This window comes from Bufo gargarizans, chromosome 6 (genome assembly GCF_014858855.1).
Source record: "Bufo gargarizans isolate SCDJY-AF-19 chromosome 6, ASM1485885v1, whole genome shotgun sequence".
Taxonomy (NCBI): Eukaryota; Metazoa; Chordata; class Amphibia; order Anura; family Bufonidae; genus Bufo; species Bufo gargarizans.
Window position 1 is genome coordinate 116,528,124 of NC_058085.1, and position 18,885 is coordinate 116,547,008.

An 18,885-nucleotide genomic window follows, 5' to 3' on the forward strand; every position below is an offset into this window, starting at 1 on the left:
TTTTTGTTTCATCACAGGAGAGAAAAACGGGATTTAAGCTGTGAGTTGATGAAAGCCACAATGGTTTCCACTATGGTATTCGTCTTGTTGCGCCATTTTTTCATGGAATCCACAATAGAGGCTCTTTATTGAACCACCAATGCAGATGTGAACAGAGCCTAAGAAGGTCAATTATGGAAGTGTCCATATGTAGACAGGGGTCCCCAGACAACGAAAACTGATTAGGTAATAGGTTGTGATGAGATAGGAACGCTGGATATCTCCAATAAATCTTAGTTTGTGCAGAAAGCTGAAAATTTGCCTCAGGTAAAAGGAGATCTTCACCACCATTCAGTTTTTTTGGCTTTTCTACGTGTTCTTGGGTTATTTCCAGCACTCCAACAACATACTGACGGGATATTTGGTCTCCTATGAAACTGGTCCTAGTGTCTGTGATATGGAAATGTTCCTGTCGGCTCAACTGTGGAAAAGGAATGATTTGAATGTAGACAATTTCCTCCCTGTAGTGGAGCAGTCATAAGGGCTGCTGAGGTTGCTTTACTAAAGTCTTGTCTCTATGCCCTGGGGGATCAAAGTCTCTGATGACATGACAACAGCCTCTGTTGACAATCCGGGCAATTACCATACTGGGAAGGAGCATCCCTGTGAACACTCCTTCCCAATAATTGCCCTTCGTAAAAGTGCTCTGATCATCCAACGAAAGAGCAAACCCCTTGCCCATCGGAGCAGCACATTTCTGGGCAGCAGAATGTGGTGTAGAAAAAGGCACGTGCTGCCCAGAAACAATAAATTGGGGGTATGAGTGATCGTTGTAGACATGTCTTATCCCCATATAGGAGATGACTCTAACAAGCAGACAATTATCAGGAACAAACTGTTCATTCCGGATAATTACCTGCTCGGTCGGCCAGTGTAAAGGAGCCTTTTGTGCGCAGTGCAGGAGCTCAAGGACATAAAATAGCACAATGTGTCATCACAAACCACTTTCTTACAAAATCACCAGGGACTCTCCTATTCCTCTATTCTGATGTTTGCAGAGGTTGTTGAGGTAGACACTTGCTTACGCCTGCAGTAACCAAGTTACCAGCAGCTCCCAACAGACAGGGACTCCAACTCCCCCCCACGCCTCCTCAGGCAAACATCTCCTGACCTTCACAGGCTTTTCAGCAACCAGTGCGGCCTGGAATAAAACAGTTTCTCTTACTGATCAGCTGGAGGAAAACAAACAAGTGCTCCGTCTACCTGTCGGGTTACAAAGGTCTCCTATAAAGTGGACTGGCTCCCAGGAAACTGACGCTGAAAGTTCTCTCTCCCTATTAAGTTGCTGTGTTGAATGTGTCCTGCAGAGAAGGTATTTCATTCTGAATGATACCCAGGTATTCACCGTATCTGCTGAGCCTCACAATGCCTATTAAAAATATTCATGGTTTTCATGTCATCAGTGGCAGCAGGGAGAATCACTGTGGATTAAATAGGATTTTGTGACAAAGAAAGCAAAAATAGACTCTTCAATATAGAAGGAAAAACCAAAAGGGGGAGATTTGTCGCCAGCTTTCTGGTGTAAAAAAGTTTGCAAACCCTGGGTGCGCGACTTTTTAAACGGTTTTTAAACGATTTTTGCTCAAGTGCTGTTTCTATGCCACCCATTACACTCTCTGAAAAGGGGGAGTTGTGTGGGTGCACGCCAACTACAAGCTGAGCGTAGATTCCGCAAATTAAGCACATCCTGCAGCTGCGCAGGGGATATCAAGACCAGAGTAGGATAAATCTCCCCCCCAACTGATCTCCATCCCTAATACACGAGAGAATTTTTTTCTGTGTCCGTTCTGCTTTATTGTGGACCACATGCGGAACCATTCGCTTCAATGGGTCCGCAAAAGAAACGGAAGTTACTCCGTGTGCATTCCATTTCCGTATTTCCGTTCCGCAAAAAAAATAGAACATGTCCTATTAATGTCCACAAAACAGGCAAGGATATTACTATTCTATTAAGGGCCAGCTGTTCAGTTCCGCAAAATACGGAATGCACACAGACAGCAAAATACATGTGTGCATGAGCCCTTACAGTTAGTACTGAATCAAAGCATCACACATTGCACTGATAAATGCAATGCCCTTCTGTGGGCACCTTTATTTAGGACTGTCAGAAGAACAATAGAGCTCGTCCTGTTATCCCAATTCTATACCTATTATTATCATGAGGATTACTTTGCAGATTACATCTTCCTCTAACAGTAGCAGTAAACTGACAATGGTATAACCTATGTCTAAAGGAGGTTTTATCATTTGTCTTGAGTGATACAGAAGGACAATATTTTGTATTTCAATTGCAATGGATTAAAAAGTAAAAATGGTCAAAAAGTCTACTACTAATAATACCAAATAAATAAAAACTCCCTTTCTGATGGAAGTAACCCATTATCAAATAAATAGGCATATCAGAGATCTGGTATTATTTTTTGTGGTACTGTATAACTAATATTAAAGACTATAATGTTCAATGCTTATAAAATGCGACATGTGTAACGCCCCAAAGTGGCATTACCACCTTTGCACCTCGCTACTGTCTTTATTGGTTAACCTCATGTCATTATGTGTATTTATTCCAGGTACAAACACTGTGCATTCCTATTTCTAATGTAACTGTTATGTTCAAAGGTAATGTGCCTGGTTCACCAGCAGGTGACAACAAACAAGGCAGAGCTATAGTTACATGGAGTGGAACCTTCTTTTCCATTCGAACTTTCCCTCTGTGGTGTGGTGGGCATGTCCCACTTGCTGAAGTTAGGGTGGAGTTCTAGTTAGAGTTAGTTCCAGCTTACCCCCTGCTAAAGGAGGCTGTGTGGAGCCATGTCCCTGCTGGATGTGCCCAAGCCAGCTAGAGCACCTTCAGATCTGTTGAATATGGAGGCCACAGCTTAGAGCCTCAGAAGCCAGGAAGTAGAGTTCCCTGATACTACTTAAAGGGATTCTGTCACCTCTAAAGGGATTCTGTCACCTCTGTCACCAGTACCGAGCCCAGTGACGTCCGATGCTCGCTCTTCCCTCAGTCAGCAGGGAAGAGCGAGCATCGGACGTCACTGGGCTCGGCGCATGCCCAGTGACGAGGATGAAGCTCCTGCCCTCAGTCTCCTGCTGATCGCACAGGCGCAGCCCTCAGTGGGTACTGCGCCTGTGCGAGAGTTCGTTCGGCGTGAGGGAGGGGGAGGAGAGGGAGGAGAGGCTGTGGCAGGCTGGGGGTGGCGGTTAGGCAGTGCAAGGAAGGCGGGCTGGGCACTGTAAGAGGGGCGGTACTGGGCTCTCTAAGAAGAACAAAACGCCCCTCTGGGCACCTTCAGGACACATTTGCATATCAATAAAAGTCGTTTTTTGGAGTAACTGCTGGACGGATTACAAGATAAAAGAGCACAGCCTAATCCAGGTAAGCTGTGCTGCATGGCTGCTTTAAAATCGTTTTTTGGCTTAGGGGAGATGACAGAATCCCTTTAAGAGACAGACTACCAAGAGAGAAGTTGCAGCATCCAGAGGAAGCTAAGTTATACAACTACTCTGTTAGTACAGCATAGCCAGAAAGCAATAGATGTAGCAGAGATGAGTTTGCTTGCCAGAGTTTTAATGCTAAAGCCTGCTGGAACCAAGACAAAGTCTGTAACCCGTTTGGAGAAACGTTTATGCCAAGTAAAGCTGTTATTGAACTTCATCACAAGGTCTGGACTCAATTTATTTTTCATCCCCAAGTTAACTACCCCCCTTATTTGCTGCTTCGGAAGACAAGGCCTGGGGTCCAGCATATAAAGGTAGGAACACCGTGACACATTCAAAACAGTAAGAGACATTGTAGGCCACCCTATACCACTTGGCCATTCCTACACCTGGGTACCAACACTATTTCTTAAAGGGACTCTGTCCCGTTGTTGCTTCACTGCAACTGGCGTCATGAATATTTCTTAAAGGAACCCTTTGCCGCTGTCGGACATTGCGCATGAACCAAAATATACTGTATTTCAGCATTTTTACTTTGCCTGTGCAGACATGTTAATTAAAGGGGTTGTCCAGGTTCAGAGCTGAGCCCGGACATATCCCCGTCTTCACCCCTCCGGCTACCCTGATATGAGCATTGGAGCATTTCATGCTCCGATACTCTCCCTTGTCGTGTGCTGAATCGCGCAGGGCAAAGCCTTTTTTGTTTACATTCCTGCACTGCTAGGCAGAGGCTTCTGCCCAGCAGCGTTCCCGGTGACATCACAGGCTCTGATGGGCAGGCTTTAGCGCTGCCCTAGCCCTTTTACAGGAAGCCTTCACCTAGCTTACCCATGGACAGCCCATTACATAGGGGTGGGCGATATAGACGATATGCGATATAAATTATATAAATTTGGCCAACGATAGAGATTTTGTTTATATCGCCATATCGCAGTCGAACATGGTATGCGCCACTCTCGGCACGCACCATGTTCTCCTGAGCCGGCACAGTGGAGAAGGAGGGAGTCCCTCCCTTCCCACTGTGTGCGGCTGCCGCTGACCACCAATGAGAACAGAGTAGGAGGAGGAGGGGAGGGACTGTGGCCACTGCGCCACCAATAAATATAGTTAATATGCCTGAATACAAAGGTAGCCTGCATGTGCCAACCATGTCCCATACCTGGCCTCTATTACTGCACGCCGTGATCCGCCGCAATTAACCCCTCAGGTCCTGAGGGGTTAATTGCGGCGGATCACTGCACGCAGTAATAGAGGCCAGGTATGGGACATGGTCGGCACATGCATGCTACATTTGTATTCAGGCATATTTACTATATTCATTGGTGGCGCAGTGGCCAAAGCCACTCCCTCCTACTCCCCCTCTTCTAAGTATTATATTAATTGCAGGCCCCACCCCCCCTCCACACGATTAAATCATTGGTGGCAGTGGCCCCAGGGAGGCAGCTTCTGTTTGGAGCCCCAGCAGTTTAATCGCGGGGCTCTGATTGGTTACCATGGCAGCCAGGACGCTACTGAAGCCCTGGCTGCCATAGTCGGCTCCCTGATGCTGTGTGTACTATGCACAGAGCAGCAGGGAGTGTGTGAAGTCCTATTCACCCTGATAGAGATCTATTAGGGTGAATAGGACAAGGGTTCTAGCCCTTAAGGAGGCTAATAGTTATTAAATAAAAAGTAGAAAAAAAAAAAAGTTTACCCCCCCCAATATAGAATATATCGCACATGCTTAAAATTATATTGCAATATAGATTTTAGGCCATATCGCTCATCCCTACCGTTACATCACCGGTTCTCCAGAAAAATCCTTTGCCCTGTGCGATTCAGCGCAGGGCAAAGGAGAGCATTGGAGCATTAAATGCTCTGATGCTCATATTGGGGGGGGATGAAGATGGGCATATGTCCGGGTAAATCCCAATATGTCACAGCTCTGCCTGTCCAGACTACATGGTTTGCTCAATCATCTGATTTACTAGTCCAGAAAACACAGTTGGTGAGTTATTTCCCAATAACAAACCTGAAAATGACATTCCTAATCTATCTCAATGGCGGGGGAAAGAATTATGCCGGGTTTACACAGGGCAATTGTTAGGCTCATAATGGGGGACGAATGTTCCCACTGGTTCCCGATAATCGACCCGTGTAAAGGTGCCACAGATCACGTGATGAACGAGCAAAACGCCCATTCATCAGGTGAAATCATCATTTATGCAGCACATTAAATGCTGGTTTCTGGGCAGCAGTTTGTGCTGTGTGAACAGGGACACAATGAATCTGCATGAGGACAAGCAATGGAAGTAACCATTGCTCGTTCCCAAACAGTGGAGGTGATCGCTGCAGGTAAAGACAACTCTTTCCTCCACTGATGAGCAGGCAGTTATCAGGAAGGAGCGGTTACTTCCCGATAATTGCCTGCTCAGCCGGCACATGTAAATGTACCTTTACTAGTTTTCTAATAGAAAGAATGCAGGCAAATAAATGTGCTCACTTCTAGTGTAAAGTCATTAAAAAAATGTCTTAATTGCTTCTTTTTTTTTTTATACGCTGTGTCTAATATAGTATGATGGCTTATTGATTGCAGCATGCAGAACAACAGAAACCATATTGTACAACAGGTCTGAAACATGGCAAATCAAGTCAGATATGTGTTCGGCTCAGTACTCGGCCATGTCCACCCACAAACAGAACAAACACAACACGGAAATGGCACATGCAACACCCACGGGATATATACTGACCTTAAAGCTCCAGTAGTTTGGTTGCTAATAAGAATAGCAAGAAAAAACATTGTTACCTATTTTTTTTGTTATTTTGCTGATATGTTACAGTTGTCCCTAGTATATCACTAGTACGTCAGAAGATTTACAGCAGTGCTAGTTTCCGCTATCAATACCAGTACTGTGGGGGTCATATAATGTGTGGCCCTTTCTGCATCCTGTATGCGTAAAAATCAAGTCAACTCCTTGTATCATAAATTATATAAAGAATTTATTTTGAAACGATATGTAACATGATTTCTCTGTATACTCTGCCAGCATGTGAAGGCACAGCGGGGGAGGTAGAGCAATAAATTCCTAAAGTGCATTAGTTTAGCAGTCTGCAAAAAAAAAAAAAAAAAAAAATGAGAAAATTGTGCCAATATATATGTATATATATATAAATGTTGCACATGGCATTAAATATCGTACGTGATCTTCCAATATGTCATACAAACATGTGACAGGATCAGAATAGCCGTAACTTTTGACAAGCCCTCTAGACCGGCACCAGATTTGTCACAATGGCTCCGGTTGGATGAGAAATGTGGTGCAGGGCAGGGGCGCAGCTAAAGGCTCCTGGGCCCGGTAGCGACTGTTACCTCTGCGCCCCCTACAGCTACGCCACCTGGTGCAGGGATTAACACTGTTGTCTAATCCTACACCAACTATTGGTTGGCTTAAGCCTGTATTACATTGCACGAAGTAGCAGACGATTGTCGGGACTCTGGAGGGGTGCGTTCCTTCCCGGCATTAGCCTGCTCGTTAGCGGAGGAGACCGCTGCTATTAACAGCATAAGGAGGAGCGATCGTTATACCATCACTTGTTCCCATGCTGTCTGGTTGTTTGCCGGCAGCAGATTGTGATTAGTCGGCAATGATCTGCCGCCGGCAAACAAGGATTTTTAAGCCTGCTGAAAGATTCTGATTGCCCAATGAACGGGTAATCAGCGACAGTATTAGACTGCCAGATCATCGCTAATAAGCAACTGGCCAGTCTAATACACATCTGTCAGCAGAATTGTACCTATGACACTGGCTGACCTGTTCCATGTGCTCTTGGCAGCTGAAGACATCTGTGTTGGTCCCATGTTCACATGTGTCCGCATTGCTGAGAAAAATGATGTTTTAATATATGCAAATGAGCCTGTAGGAGCAACGGGGGCGTTATCATTACACCTAAAGGTTATGCTCTCTCTGCAACTGCTGCGCCCTCTGCACTTTGATTGATAGGGCCAGTTGTAATGATATTTAAACTGCCTGGTCCTGTCAATCAAAGTGCAGGGGGTGCCGCAGTTGCAGAGATAGCAGAACCTTTAGGTGTAATGGTTATGGTCATATATTAAAACTTCATTTTTCCTAGCAATTCGGACACATATGAACATGGGACCCACACAGATGCCTTCAGCTGCCAAGAGGACATGGAACAGGTCAGCCAGTTCATAGGTACAAATCTGCTGACAGATGCTCTTTAAGGCAGAATTATGGCTTCATTTTGGCGCAAAAGGTTGTATCTTACACCAATCTCGCTTTCTCACAAAACCACTCTTTTTTTCTGACAAGCCACAACCCCTTGTCAAGCAATGTACAGAGGATTTCTCAAGAAGTAGATGCCCCAAATTGCACCAAAAATGTTCCATCCAAACTGAGCCAAGTTCTGGCGCTGTGTACGACAGCGTCTGGGTGCCCTGACATTAGTAAATCTGGGCCAATGTGTTTTCTATCCATCACTTTAACAAGCTCCATCTTATCTTTTACTCCACATCAACAATGATGCTATTCTATAGGTGGTGATGCCATTATTTGACGTTACAGGTCCGGTGGCAGTATCTCCTTTGGTCAAGTGTCCCATATACATCCCCTGTGGTTTGTGGATAAAGTCTACCCACATCAATGACCACATTCTGTCCAGTATTGACAACCTGAATTTTTCTGTTCCCGGGACAACGTATCCAAAAATCATGGACAGTCACCATTTTTATCGACCCATTGGGAAAACCATACTGAATGATAACGATAATATTAAATGTCTAACGCTCAATATACTGATATGACCTGATTATCAGTAGTGAACTGTAAAATTATGAGAATTGCAATCACAGTGACCTGCTCAAGCACCACCAGCCTCAGAGAAAATCACTGATACTGTACATCAATTTTTTTTTTCACGGACACTGGAGAAACGTGCCCTATTTTTATGGACTGTCCAGAAATTTCTGGATGGATGGCTGCTACCTCGGCCAGTTAGGAAGTGGACATAGATGTAGATAGATGGCAATGCTCAACTGCCACAGCACAGGAGAAGACACTTTACCCTGGGATCACCAGGTCAGCAACTTCACCTACAGGTAACATCACACATGAATATGGTAATTCATTTTGTATCATCTGCAATGAGAATCATTTGTGAAACCATGTACTGTGCATACGTATATAATACCGTGCACACAGATATGTGTTCAGGGACACGTCTTTTACAGAAATAGGTGCATCCTAGGTGTGTGGAAATAACAGCAATATTTTGGCCAAGGTCCTAGTCCATCACTGTTTTGTTGCATGATGTCCTTGCACTTCTAAGATGTTCTAATAAAGCATCTTTAGCTTATCCTCCAATTCGGTGGAGCCTCTGGATTTTTGGATATGCTTTGTGAGTCAAACTCGTTTCCCAAGTCAATTAGGCCTTCTTTTCTTTGATGCATGCAAGCTGGTCTATACGGTATATACCATATATGTTAATTGAGCATGGTATGTTTTATATACTACTTAGACCTATACGTAAATGTATGTATACACAGTAATTCTAGTGTTGACAGCCAATAAAATAGTAATATACCCTGATCTACAGTCAATTACAAGACTGTTTGGTCCAACGTAGGTGATCATATTGGCATAGTGAGTTCTCCCATAACAGATCCATAGAAACCTGATTCTGCACTCGTAAATTGCCTTGGAAAGTCCCAGGCAGGAATGAGCTGAAGCTAGAAGGAAATAGTAAGGAATTACAACTCCCTATGTCTTGTAATGCAATCCATATACAGGCTGTGGAATATATTAGGTCATGTAGTTTTCTGCACAACAAATCCATACAGGACAGATTTCCCAAAGCAAAGCCGGCTCTAGACATACTGGAAATGTCAGCCAGGAGGTCTTCTAGAAGAGCAAGTTCCTCCAAGCCAACCGTGAACAAGGAGGAACAGGCCCAAAATGTTGCCTACAATGAACAAATTCAAAACAAAAAATCTCCAGCACTCTGTAAAAACTTCACTTCTTTATTGGAAGAGCCGAGAAGGGTTTTCTGAGATATTTTTTACTGATGACCTATCCTCTGGATAGGTCATCAGTATCTGATCAGTGGAGGTCTGACACCCGGGACCCCTGCTGATCAGCTTACCAAGTACATTGTATAGCGGCTGTGCACTTGAATGGGGCTGAGCTGCTCTTGGCCATGTGACACATAAACATGTCGTCACACGGCCTAGGAAAAGCAGAGAGGAGTGAAGGAGTGAAGCTGCCTTCTCAAACAGCTGATCGGTGGAGGTCCTGGGTGTTGGACCCCCACCGATCAGGTACTGATGATCTACCTGAGGATAGGTCATCAGTAGTGTTGAGCAAACTTGTGTTTTAAGTTTGGCGTCTAAAGTTGGGGTTCGGGTTATCGAAGATTTGCGTTATGGATACCACTACCACGGACCAAGTTATGGTCCGTGGTAGTGGAATCCATAACGCGATTATTCGATAACCCGAACCTGAACTTTAGACGCCGAACTTAAAACACAAGTTCGCTCAACACTAGTCATCAGTATTAAAATCTCAGAAAACCTCTTTAAAAACATCTTGTACAATGTTTAAAACCCTTACCTACGCATTTCAGACATAGTATGACTTGTCCTTAAAAGGTTGTCCAAGTTATTTTTATTGATGACCTATCCAAAGGACAGGTCCTCAATATCAGATTGGCGGGAGTCTGACACCCCCACCGATAAGCTGTTTGAAGAGAAGGTGCGCGCATTGCCAGCGCTACCTCCTGTTCATTATTTACCTGCTCGCCCTCGCATCCGCAGCGACGAGCAGGTGTAATTACACCTAAGCCGTCCCATTCATTTCAATGGGACGGCTCATTCCTATACCAATGTATACTACAGAGGCGTCCCATTGAAATTAATGAGACGGCTTAGGTGTAATTACAGCTGCTGCTATGTGCTTTAGTACATTTAGGTTTCTAGTATAGTTGTCACTGTCTGAAATAATGCCATGAGATGGTGCTTACAGAGTATATTGTCTGCTTTTTCACTCAGCCCCGGCTGCACCTGGCAGCAGCAGCAGGAATACACCCAGGATGCAGAACACCAGGTTAGCTAAACTGGCGTGAAATTTAATGGTGCTTAGGACGCACGGATGATGCACCCTGCTACCTGAAGCTGAATTCAAGTGATGCTCTAGGGTGTACCCGTCATGTTAGGAAAACCCTTTACACCAAATGATTACCCACAAGAAGTGCTTTACAGCTGGCTAAAAAATACTATACATCCTCCAACACCCTCCAGCTCCCCAGAGTATGCAAATAAAACCCCTTGACCTTCTAGGAAAAAGGAATTGGTGGGGAGCTTACCGATGATGGGTTATCTAGGCACACAGGCACTGCATTCTCCTGTGTCTCTCTATACATCAGAGCATCAGGGTTGCATGAAGTCCCTGCAAGCAGGATAGATGAAGAGCCTTGAAGCAACTAGAGAGAAAAGGGAAACATAGTAAAGGTGTCAAAAAGTGCAGTCGTTTCATCTAACTTACTTTTGCTCATTATTTCAATATGTTTTGTAGAACTCCTCGAAACTGCAGGATTCAAGCATTTAGTCAAACCTGAAGCATAATCCCAATACTAGAAAAATCCATCTCCTGACACGTCTCAGGTCAAGAGTAACACGTACTGTATCTACTATGTCTTCCAGCTACATTTTTAATTAGAGAGTGAACAAGGTAGATCATTCCGCCATAAGCCAATGTATAGCATACCAAGGGTGGTCCTGGTAAAACACAGGCAACTCAAAGGACTTCTCTGGACTACACGTGGAAGGTTATCTGGGGTAGTCCGTAGTATGACAGAGGTTAGAAAACAAACAAGCATTTAAGATAAGTCACAATCCAAAAGAAACACGTTTCATGGTGTAACATTTCACGCCTACTTCGATGTACCCACAAGTCACGTTCTTTTTTCAACAAGCACTCATCAACTTCAACATTTCAATCACAAAACTTCTACTCACGGGAAAGAAGATTGAAAAAGAAAAAAACAATGGAAATTTTATTTGGCCTCCAGTCTCTCCCCATTTTCCACTATTGGTACAGAGTAATCTCCCAAGGAAGAGAACCATCTCCGCAGCACCACCTCTTCGTAGTGGCTCCCTTTGAGTCAAAATCCGACTGGTTCTCTTCCTTGGAAGATATATCTTTGTATATTCATTTCCCATAGAGGATTGGCAATAAGTCTTCATATTGGACTGGTCTCTTTAAAGGGCACCTGTCAGCAGTTTTGTACCTATGACACTGGCTGACCTGTTGCCTGTGCACTTGGCAGCTGAAGACATCTGTGTTGGCCCCATGTTCATATGTGCCCGCATTACTGAGAAAAATGATGTCACCTGTCAATCAAAGTGCAGAGCCTCTAGGTGTAACAGCGACGCCCCCATTGCTCCTAGAGGCTCATTTGTATGTATTAAAACATAATTTTTCTTAGCAATGCGGGCACATATGCACATGGGACCAACACAGATGTCTTCATCTGCCACCGCACATGTAACAGGTCAGCCAGTGTCATAGGTACAAATCTGCTGACAGATGCCCTTTAAGGAGATTCGGCACTGCCTAAGCCCCTATTGGTTTCAAAAAGACAGACGATCAAGTTGCATGAAAATTGCATAAAAGTTGAAAACATTGTGCGATGGGGACTATGGGTATAGACATATGGGCGAATCTCCTAGGTGCCCTGCTTTTCTGTCTGCGGCAGCAGCGTCCGGGAGCGGTGAGAGGGGCAGGAACAGGAGAGGTAAGCAGCTGAACATCTGGTCTGAGGTCTTTAAAGTGGTTGTTTGGGGTCTGGACTAGAGGTTGTATAAAAGGGGGAACTGGGTCTATATACAGGAAATCTCTGATGTAAGGTCCGTATCTAAATATAGGTGGTCTGCTGTGTGTCAGGGTTTGGGGTCTGGTGTGTGGTCTCTGTTCATTCAGGGGGTCTGAGGTCTGCACTTATTTCGGGGTGTGCTTTATTTCTTTTATTCATTTATATGGCACCAATATATTCCACGGCACTGTGCAGAGATTTGTTTCACTCACGTTGGTCCCCGTCCCAGAATCTAAATGACAAATTACGCTACCAGTATGTTTTTGGCAAGTGCTTGGAGGAAACCCATACTATCACAGGGATAACATACAAGTTCCATGAAGATTTAGGTCTTGGTTGAATTTGAACCCCCGCTGGTCACTGTTTACTTCCCTGAAGCCATGACATCACAAACATGCTCGTGACTGTTGGCACCAATCACTGGCCTCTGCACTGATGCTAGCGTGCATGGTACGCCACCACTGAGGCCAGTGACTGACCGCAGCAGTCACATGGATAGATGCAATGTCATCACTGCAGGACAAATAAATAAAGGAGTGATGCTGCGTAACTTAGGGAAATGATATATCAATATTGTACAATGCAATCTGACATGAATAACTGGCTAAGGTTCCTTACAATTTGATCATTCCATAGAATCGGCAATTCCATACTGTAAAAGTTGTAACTCAAAACCAGTGATTGATATCTCCAGACTGGGCCTCGCCACAGCTAAGGCGGCACTGCTGTGTGCGTAGCACCTCAGTATGGCAGCACAGAAGGCGTCTCGCACATACAACTGATGATTAATTATGGATAGTAAAAAGTGGTGTAAAGCTTGAGACATGAAGCTCTTCTACACCGTCTACGGTCCACACAGCCATATGCGGATCCCCAACAGACACCATTATAGTCAATAGCATCTGTTTGGCTCCGTTCGGGTCAGATAAGTGCAGAAGCTGGAACTTTCTTTATTTTCATAGTTCTGTTCCTCTAAGGGTCCATTCAAACGTCAGTATTTTTACCTTTCCAGATAATAGTTCCTTTTTTTGTGGATCCGTTTTTCAGCACAACCTTCTGTTTTTTTTTACTAAAGTGCTTCCGAATCCATTCCGTGTTTCCGTTATTCCTGTTTTTTGGGGGGGGGTTTCCATCCATTTTCCTGTCAATGGATCCGCAAAATCGGATGACATTGGGATGGTTTTGTGCATGTCATCCGCATTTATGCGGATCCATTGACTTGAATGGACAACGGACCCGAAAAATGGACAGAAAGTAGGACAGCTTAATTTTTTTTCAGGATCCGCATACTCGAAATTAGGAAAACGGAACGGATTTCGTGATATCGGACAGCACTATGATTGGTGTCCGCATTTTTGCAGAGGCAATTGAAATTAATGGATCCGAAAAAACGTTTCCGATTTAAATCGGAACGGAAACGGAGTGTTATAACGGACGTGTGAATGGACCCTTAGGGTCCATTCACACGACCGGATGTATGGGTTCGCATCTGTGTACCTATTCATTTCAATGGGGCCACAGTGTGCTGTCCGCATCCGTAGTTCCGTTCCGCAAAAAAATATAGAACATGTCCTATTCTTGTCCGCAATTTTATATAGCGCCGGCCCTGTGCGTTCTGCAAAATGCGGAACGCACATGGCCAGTATCAGTGTTTTGCTCATCCACCATTTCTGGCCCGCAAAACACGCCACAGTCGTCTGAATGTACCCTGACAGCTCCTCTATGGCTCTGTAGTAAGCAGAGGCAGGGACTTCATGTGCTACAGCAGGGATCACCAACCTTCAGCTGCTGTAAAACTACAACTCCCAGCATGCACACTTACTCAGCTGTTCTTGTAACACTCAAGGAAGTGAAAGGAGGATTCTGGGAGTCGTAGTTTCAGAACAGCCGGAGGTTGCTGATGCCTGTGCTACAGCATTCAGCAGGCTGTCCAGAGAGTTCGGTACCATTTGGGAAGGGATGGGCAACTTCCTCCAGGACCAAGATGAACTTTCAACCACAAGGTATTTTAAACAGTAAGAAATACGTAGGAATGTGGCCTAAACCGTTCTATTTGCCTATGCCTAGGGTGCATTGACACGACCGTATTTTTGGTCCGCATCCAATCTGTATTTTTGCGGATAGTATGCGGACCCCTTCATTTCAATGGGTCCGCAAAAAATGTGGACAACACACTGTGTGCTGTCCACATCCGTATGCCCTTTCCGTAGCTCCGCAAAAAATACAGAACGTTCTAATTTTGTCCGTTTTGCGGATAAGGATAGGCATTGTTACCCAAAAAAATTGATGCAACATGGATGTCACACGGACATCATGCGTATTTTTTGCGGATTCAAAAAATACATACAGCAATGTGAAAGAGGCCTAAAGTGAAGTTTTAGCAAGTCTAGCAGTAATGCAATTTACATGTATTCATGTTTTCAGTGTTTGCATGTGTCTCTGTGCATGGCAGTGTGCTGCTACTCCTTGCTAACCTTAGGATAGGTCTTTAATATCAGATCAGTGGGGGTCCGACTCCTGGGACCCTCATCAATGAGCTTTTAGCGGGAGCCATGACCACAAGAAGTAACAGTGTATGAAATCGGAAGCAGACAGCGCCATACATTGTGTAGTGGCCATTCTAAGTACTGCAGCTCACCCCCACTGCAGTGATGCTGAGCTGCAGTACCCTGGCACTGCCACTACACCGTGTATGGCGCTGTCTGCTTCTGGCTCCATACACTGTATAGTTTCCAGCGCCAGGGCTGTCCAAAACACCTGACTGGTGGGGGTGCCAGGCATCAGACCCCACTGATCTGATATTGATGATCTATCCCAAGGATAGGCCATGAATATAAATGTCCTGGAAAACCCCTTTCAGCACAACCTAAGGCGGCATTCACACGTCCGTGGAACACGGACCGTGAGATACCGGACTGTCATCCTGCTTAGTGAAGGAGCTCACGGCGTTATTGGTTGCTATGAGGCCGTGCGCTTCCTGCTGCCGCCGCTGTATAGTGATACACTCGTATGATCTATACCAGTGTATTACTGTAGTGCAGCGGCAGCAGGAAGCGCACGGCGTCATAGCAACCAATAACGCCGTGAGCTCCTTCACTAAGCAGGATGCCAGTCCGGTATGTTCCACGGACGTGTGAATGCAGCCTCAAACAGCAAATAATTCAAGAAATATATTACAAATATAATATTCACTTGAGGTAAAAATGATGAATATAAATTCAATTATTACGCCCATACTTTACTCTAACATGTTTTTTTAAGGAAAATAAGTGTTAATTGTTAATGTATTAAGCTGCGAGCTCCCAAATTATCAGGGGGTTTATAGCGATCCACCAGTCACGGACAGGCTGGGGGGAACACATACTGTATAATGCTCTTTAAGACATAAAATCGGACATTTAATCATAACGATTCCTATTATAAGTACAGTAAGGTAATTATCATCAGACTGGGGGTTATGCCCAGATCCGTCCTCCTCTCAGCTGGAGGACGTGCAGCAATTCGCGGTCTCCCGTGTCCACCCGTCACCTCCACTTTGTCAACATCCTGTCAGTCCGCCAGAACTTCCCACCATGGTATTTTCTTTCTGCTACACAATTGTCTTTAATACACAAGGAATCACAATCAGTTCCAAAGTGTTTCATGTTAAATGATAGCTATTTCGATAGAGGAAGAACCTGCACACAAGTGTCCGGGTGCTGGGGAGGAGAGGAAAGGGGCGCACGCTGGGCACATGGTTGGCATGGTCTGAAAGCAAGTCCAGACTGGAAAACATGTTGGAGATAACAGTCAAGAGATTTGGGGGAAGAAATGTTTGATGTCACTGTCATCTTAAAAGGTTTGCCTAACTCTGAATGTCCCCCTATGTTAGGGATCGCGCACACAAATGTATTTTTTTCTCCGCATCTGATTGGTTGCTATGGGCAACTAAGCCAGTTTTCCTTTACACCACTTTAGATAACTGTCCCTCACGGAGGCAATGTTTCATATCACCCAAATAATAGTTACAATGTTTCATGGTAAGGCTACATGCACACGACCGTATTTGTTTTGCGGTCCGCAAAAAAACGGATGACATCCATATGCAATCTGGATTTTTTTGCGGATCCATTGTAGCAATGCCTAAAACGGACAAGAATAGGACATGTTCTTTTTTTTTGCGTGGCTGATGCGGACAGCACACGGTGTGCTGTCCGCATTTTTTGCAGACCCATTGAAATGAAGGGGTCCGCATCCTATCCGCAAAAAAAAAAAGGAACGGACACGGAAACAAAAAACGTTCATATGCACGTAGCCTAAAATGGATGCAATCAAGTGAAAACCCTAAAGCCACCTGCACACGTTGTGGAATACTCGCATTTTTTCATTGTGGATTACCATGCAAAAAAAAAAAAACGCAGCCTATTACAGTACCAGCAAAAGTGTACGAGATTATACTAATCTGAAGTACATTTTGTGGATTGTTTGCGTGCGGAAATTGACCTGCTGTGCGGATTTCCAAATCCACAGCATGTCAATTATGTTTGTGGTTTTAGCTGCGGATTTCACTCTTTTGAGATCGGCTCCAAAACCGTATAAAATCCGCAATTAGAAATTGGGGATTTTGGTGCAGATATGCTGCACAAAGGCACATAAATCAGCATGAAAATATGTGCGGATCTTATGTGCGTTCACCTGCACCCATATGCAGGTGGTCTTGGGGTGGGTTCACACATGACTTATTGTCTGAACCGCAAATCTGCAGCATTTCTGCCTCTAATCTGCAGCAGAAAAAATGCGCCAAAGGGTGCAGATGCAGAAAAGCTGCAGATTGGTGGCAGTGTCATTCTTTGCATTGGAAAGGGTGAAATCTGCAATGAATTATAAATTGATATACTGCAGTTTTCGAAACCGCAATACCGCACCTTTTCTGCTGTGTTTTTTTTTTTTTTACGTAGCATGTGGATGAAACATCTGAAATTCTCGTCCACTTTGGTGGTACTGTACAATGTTGAGGATTTGCCGCAGCTAATCAGTCACGTGTGAACCCAGCCCTAATCATCAGCTCTAAGGGCTCATGCACACGAACATATTTTTTGTCCGCATCCGATCCGCATTTTTTCACTTCAACGGGGCCGCAAAAGATGCGGACTGCACACAGTGTGCTTTCTGTATTTGTATGTCCGTTCCGCGGCCCTGCAAAAAAATAGAACATGTCATATTCCTATCCGTATTATGGACAAGAATAGGACTCTTCTATTATGGGCCGGATGTTCCATTCTGCCAAATGCAAAGCGCACACGGCCGGTATCCATGTTTTGCAGACCGCAGAAATGGCTACAGCCGTGCGCATGAGCCCATAGGGTGAGACAACATAGTGAGGCTGGCCGCATATGCCAAGCTGCACCCACATTAGGTGGTGAATGGCAAGATCATGCAGTTATTTGCCGCTACTTGTGGGGGGTACGGCCAGCCTCACCTTGTAATCTCGCCCTTTCCATAAATTGTACCTGACTTTCCCTGATTCCACAGAGCTAGCCCTCGTGCACATGGCCATTTCCAATTTTTAATCAGCGGAAAAAAAAGGACGCCATTCATGTGCATTCACTGGCATCCACAGAAAGGGCTATTCTCATCTGCAAACACCGAGAGGACCTGCGGATCCGTAAAAAAAAAATATCTGTGAAAAAACATCAGACAGCACACTGAAGAAAACTGCAGTCATGTGCATGAGCCCCTAGGTAATTATTTTTATCAAACACAATGGGGCACATTTACGTTTTACGCCGTTTCCCCCTCTGCGCTGCCGTAAGATCCACCAAATCACGGAATTCATGGTGCAATGGAGGGGTAAGTGGTGGTGTAATGATCTTGCTTCCACAGGTTGTCTGCAAGCTCAGATTTAGGGCTCATGCACATGACCGTATGTTCGGTCCGCATCCGATCTGCATTTTTTGCGGATGGGATGTGGAACCATTCATTTCAATATGTATGTCCAAAACGCGGCACCGCAAAGAAGATAGTCCTGCTCTTGTCCGTTTTGTGGGCAAGGATAGGACATTTTTAGACAATAAAAAAAAAAAAATTGTGGCATGCACACAGCTGAGATCCATTTTTTGCGAATCTGCAATTTGCCAACCGTAAAACGGATATGCTCTTGTGCAGGAGGCCTATGTCAAAGTCCTGGAGAACCCCTTTAAGCTACACACTTATTCCAGTGTACATCTGGAGCACATTTTCTGTTTCTCTAATAAGCCTCTTTCACACGCCCATGAATCACAGAAATGTGCTGTCCATGGTCCCCCTAGACACATATCCATTGATTTTAATGTGTTTATTCATACATCACCGTGACACCACGGAAGTGTGCCCTATTTTGTCTGTGATTACAGATCCCTCACGCACAATGGGGGAGATTTATCTAACTGGTGTAAAGGGAAACTGGCTTTGTTGCCCATAGCAACCAATCAGATTCCACCTTTCATTTCCCAAAGGAGCTCTGAAAAATGAAAGGTGGAATCTGATTGGTTGCTATGGGCAACTGAGCCAGTTTTC

At 44.7% G+C, this 18,885-nt stretch overlaps 1 protein-coding gene across 1 annotated transcript in view; it reads right to left on the reverse strand.

Moving 5' to 3' along the window:
- Positions 1-18,885, reverse strand: part of SRCIN1 (SRC kinase signaling inhibitor 1) — a 341,128-nt gene that overhangs the window by 76,819 nt on the left and 245,424 nt on the right. The window contains exon 3 of the mRNA XM_044298102.1: positions 6,216-6,239. Coding sequence (XP_044154037.1) covers positions 6,216-6,239 — 24 coding nt within the window. The remainder of the gene's footprint in view (positions 1-6,215; positions 6,240-18,885) is intronic.